The 2,433-nt window shown below is 35.8% G+C and overlaps 1 protein-coding gene across 1 annotated transcript; it reads left to right on the top strand.

The window, feature by feature from the left end:
- The first annotated feature begins 222 nt into the window (after nt 1-222).
- Nucleotides 223-1,438, top strand: LOC108478897 (uncharacterized protein At5g23160-like). Its single transcript, XM_017781353.2, has 2 exons — nt 223-655; nt 823-1,438. Exons 1-2 carry the CDS (start codon nt 302-304, stop codon nt 1,297-1,299), a joined length of 831 nt encoding a protein of 276 aa, XP_017636842.1. The 5' UTR covers nt 223-301; the 3' UTR covers nt 1,300-1,438.
- Nucleotides 1,439-2,433: the final 995 nt, after the last annotated feature.

Raw genomic sequence — 2,433 nt, forward strand, 5'->3', positions numbered from 1 at the left:
AGTTGTAAATTATAATGAAGACGTGTAAGAACGAAGGCTCTGCCACGAAGTCCAAGTCTTCCCTCCCAAAAAACACCAATCCAAAATTTGTCTACAATAATCAAATCCAGTTAAATAAAATGGAACAGTACGTTCGTTTATTTCCTTTTTGGTATGAATAGAATAATATAAGTCTTAGTATTAGTATTAGTAATAGGGAGCAAGCCAAGAAGAGAGACAACCATTCTTCCTCCACCTCTTGCATGTCGACGTTCCCCCTCCCCCTCCCCCTCCCCCTCCTCCTCCTCTAACCTCTTCTTCCATGGCCGAACCCCTAAACCCCACCCATCAAAACCACAGTTGGTTTCTCGGTTGTTTTGGGTTCCCCATGAACAAAAAGTCCCACCCAAAACCCATCCAAAAGAAGACCCGTTCGCTACGGCAAATGTTTCGCTTAAGCCCCACCAAGTCCATCACTAAAACCCTGCCTGTAAATTACGCAGACAAGGCCAAGGCTGATCATGCGAAGACGAAGACCAAGACATCAAAGCCGATAAAGAAGAAATCACCGGATAGCACAAAGCTCTCTAAACCTCATACACCTTCACGTCAAAACTCTAAAGCTGACCAGCGACTGGCCTCCACAAATCAAATTGTAAGAGAAACAACTAAAGAGGTTGGTGTACAAGTGTTAAAACTTGAATCCACTAGGCTTGTTTTAGCTCTTTACTGTATTATTACGTATGTAAAATTTTTAAAAAAAAAAAAGGTGATCTATGATCTATCTATTCTAGAATCTATGTCGTAGCTTACAACTTTTGGATTAATATTTCACGATTTCAGACATGGGCGGGGCAGGGGTCACTGTCGGAACCAACAAGGTCAAGAAGCCTACCGGATTCGGTGGTCGCCAAGCCCAAACCCAAACCTAAAAAAACACAAACCGCGTTGTCCCATACGGTTTCGTTACCGGTCCTAGAAGGGAGTCAACGGGTTGGGAATAATGGGATTCATGCTCCTCCGGTCAACTCAAAGGATCTCCGACTGGACAATATCGAATTGGGTATGTCTGTTATCGTGGTAACCTTGATAATAATGTTAGTTTGGGGTCGAATATGTGCCATTCTTTGTACGTCGGCATGGTTGTACTTTTGCCCTCGTTTTCGAACCAGAGTGAAAGGTAATGGAAGTAGTGGTGGTGGTGGTGGTGGTGTTGAAAGCACCCAGAATTTGAATGATTCATATTTGAACTCCAAGGAGTACAAGAAGAAGGTGGTGCTGGAAGGCTTGCTCCACAGGAATAACCGGATTACCTTATGAAATATCTCTTTTGTGCGCACAAATTCCTGTTGGTTTTGATGCGCACAATTAACTGTATCTATCTTCTATTTTTGAGTAAAAAGAGTATGTATCTTCTGTATTTGGTAATGTAAGGCTGATGATGGGCATTTTGTGTAAATTAATTATTACCAATGATTTTATTATTATTTATTTATAAAAAAGTCTGAGTCTTAATTATTAAGGTATATTTTCTTTAAAAAATAGCATGACTTGATTGAATTAGACTAATATTAAACATTTGTGAAACTGTGGACCAATGTGTTCCAGTCTAGAATCAAAGATATATATATATATATTTGTTGGTTTAATTGGGAAATGGGCGTGTCACGTGACTTTGCACGTGGGAGATGGGGACGTGGACTCTGTGTTGGCTCAAACACGGCGGTCAGCTTTACTTGTCCCGTTCGGCTTTACCTAACATTAACGACAGAAGAATGTATGAGAAAAACTGGAACCTAAATTCAAACTTGTTTATTTTATTCATTTTCTCCTATTAAACTATAGGGAAACACTCGGATCACAGATCAAACTTATGAACGCCACAAGTTTTTTAATTTCTTTCGCCCGGTTGAGTAAGATGTTATTTATCCTCTTAAATTTCAAATTATGTTGATATGTTTCTGTTACAATTGCATAAAATATTTAACAATTTAATAAATTAAAAAAAATAAAAGAAAAGTAATCAACCTCAACCTATTAATTTGTTGTAAGTTTCTCAACCCATTCACAAATGTAAAATTTTCAACTCTTCTTTTCAATTTTATGGTTTACATTAATTTTTCCATAATTATATTTTGTATTTATTTAAATTTTAATATGTGAATAACTCATATTATACAAATTTTAACTATTCATAAATATTTAGATATTTATACTATTATTTAAGTCTCTCATTGAATTGGTGTTACAAATTAACCAAGCACTAACTTCATTAGAGAAATTTCTAAAATGTTTTTGATAATTAAAATAAGTTATATTATTCGAAATATTTTAATCCTTTAATTAAAAATAATAAAATATTTGCATGTGGTTGGATTTGAAACTGTGCTGCTAGCTAGCATCAATAAAATATTAACTTTATGAACCAAAGCTTTATTTAAATATATTATTCAC

The sequence above is a fragment of the Gossypium arboreum genome, chromosome 12 (assembly GCF_025698485.1).
Source record: "Gossypium arboreum isolate Shixiya-1 chromosome 12, ASM2569848v2, whole genome shotgun sequence".
Classification (NCBI taxonomy): domain Eukaryota; kingdom Viridiplantae; phylum Streptophyta; class Magnoliopsida; order Malvales; family Malvaceae; genus Gossypium; species Gossypium arboreum.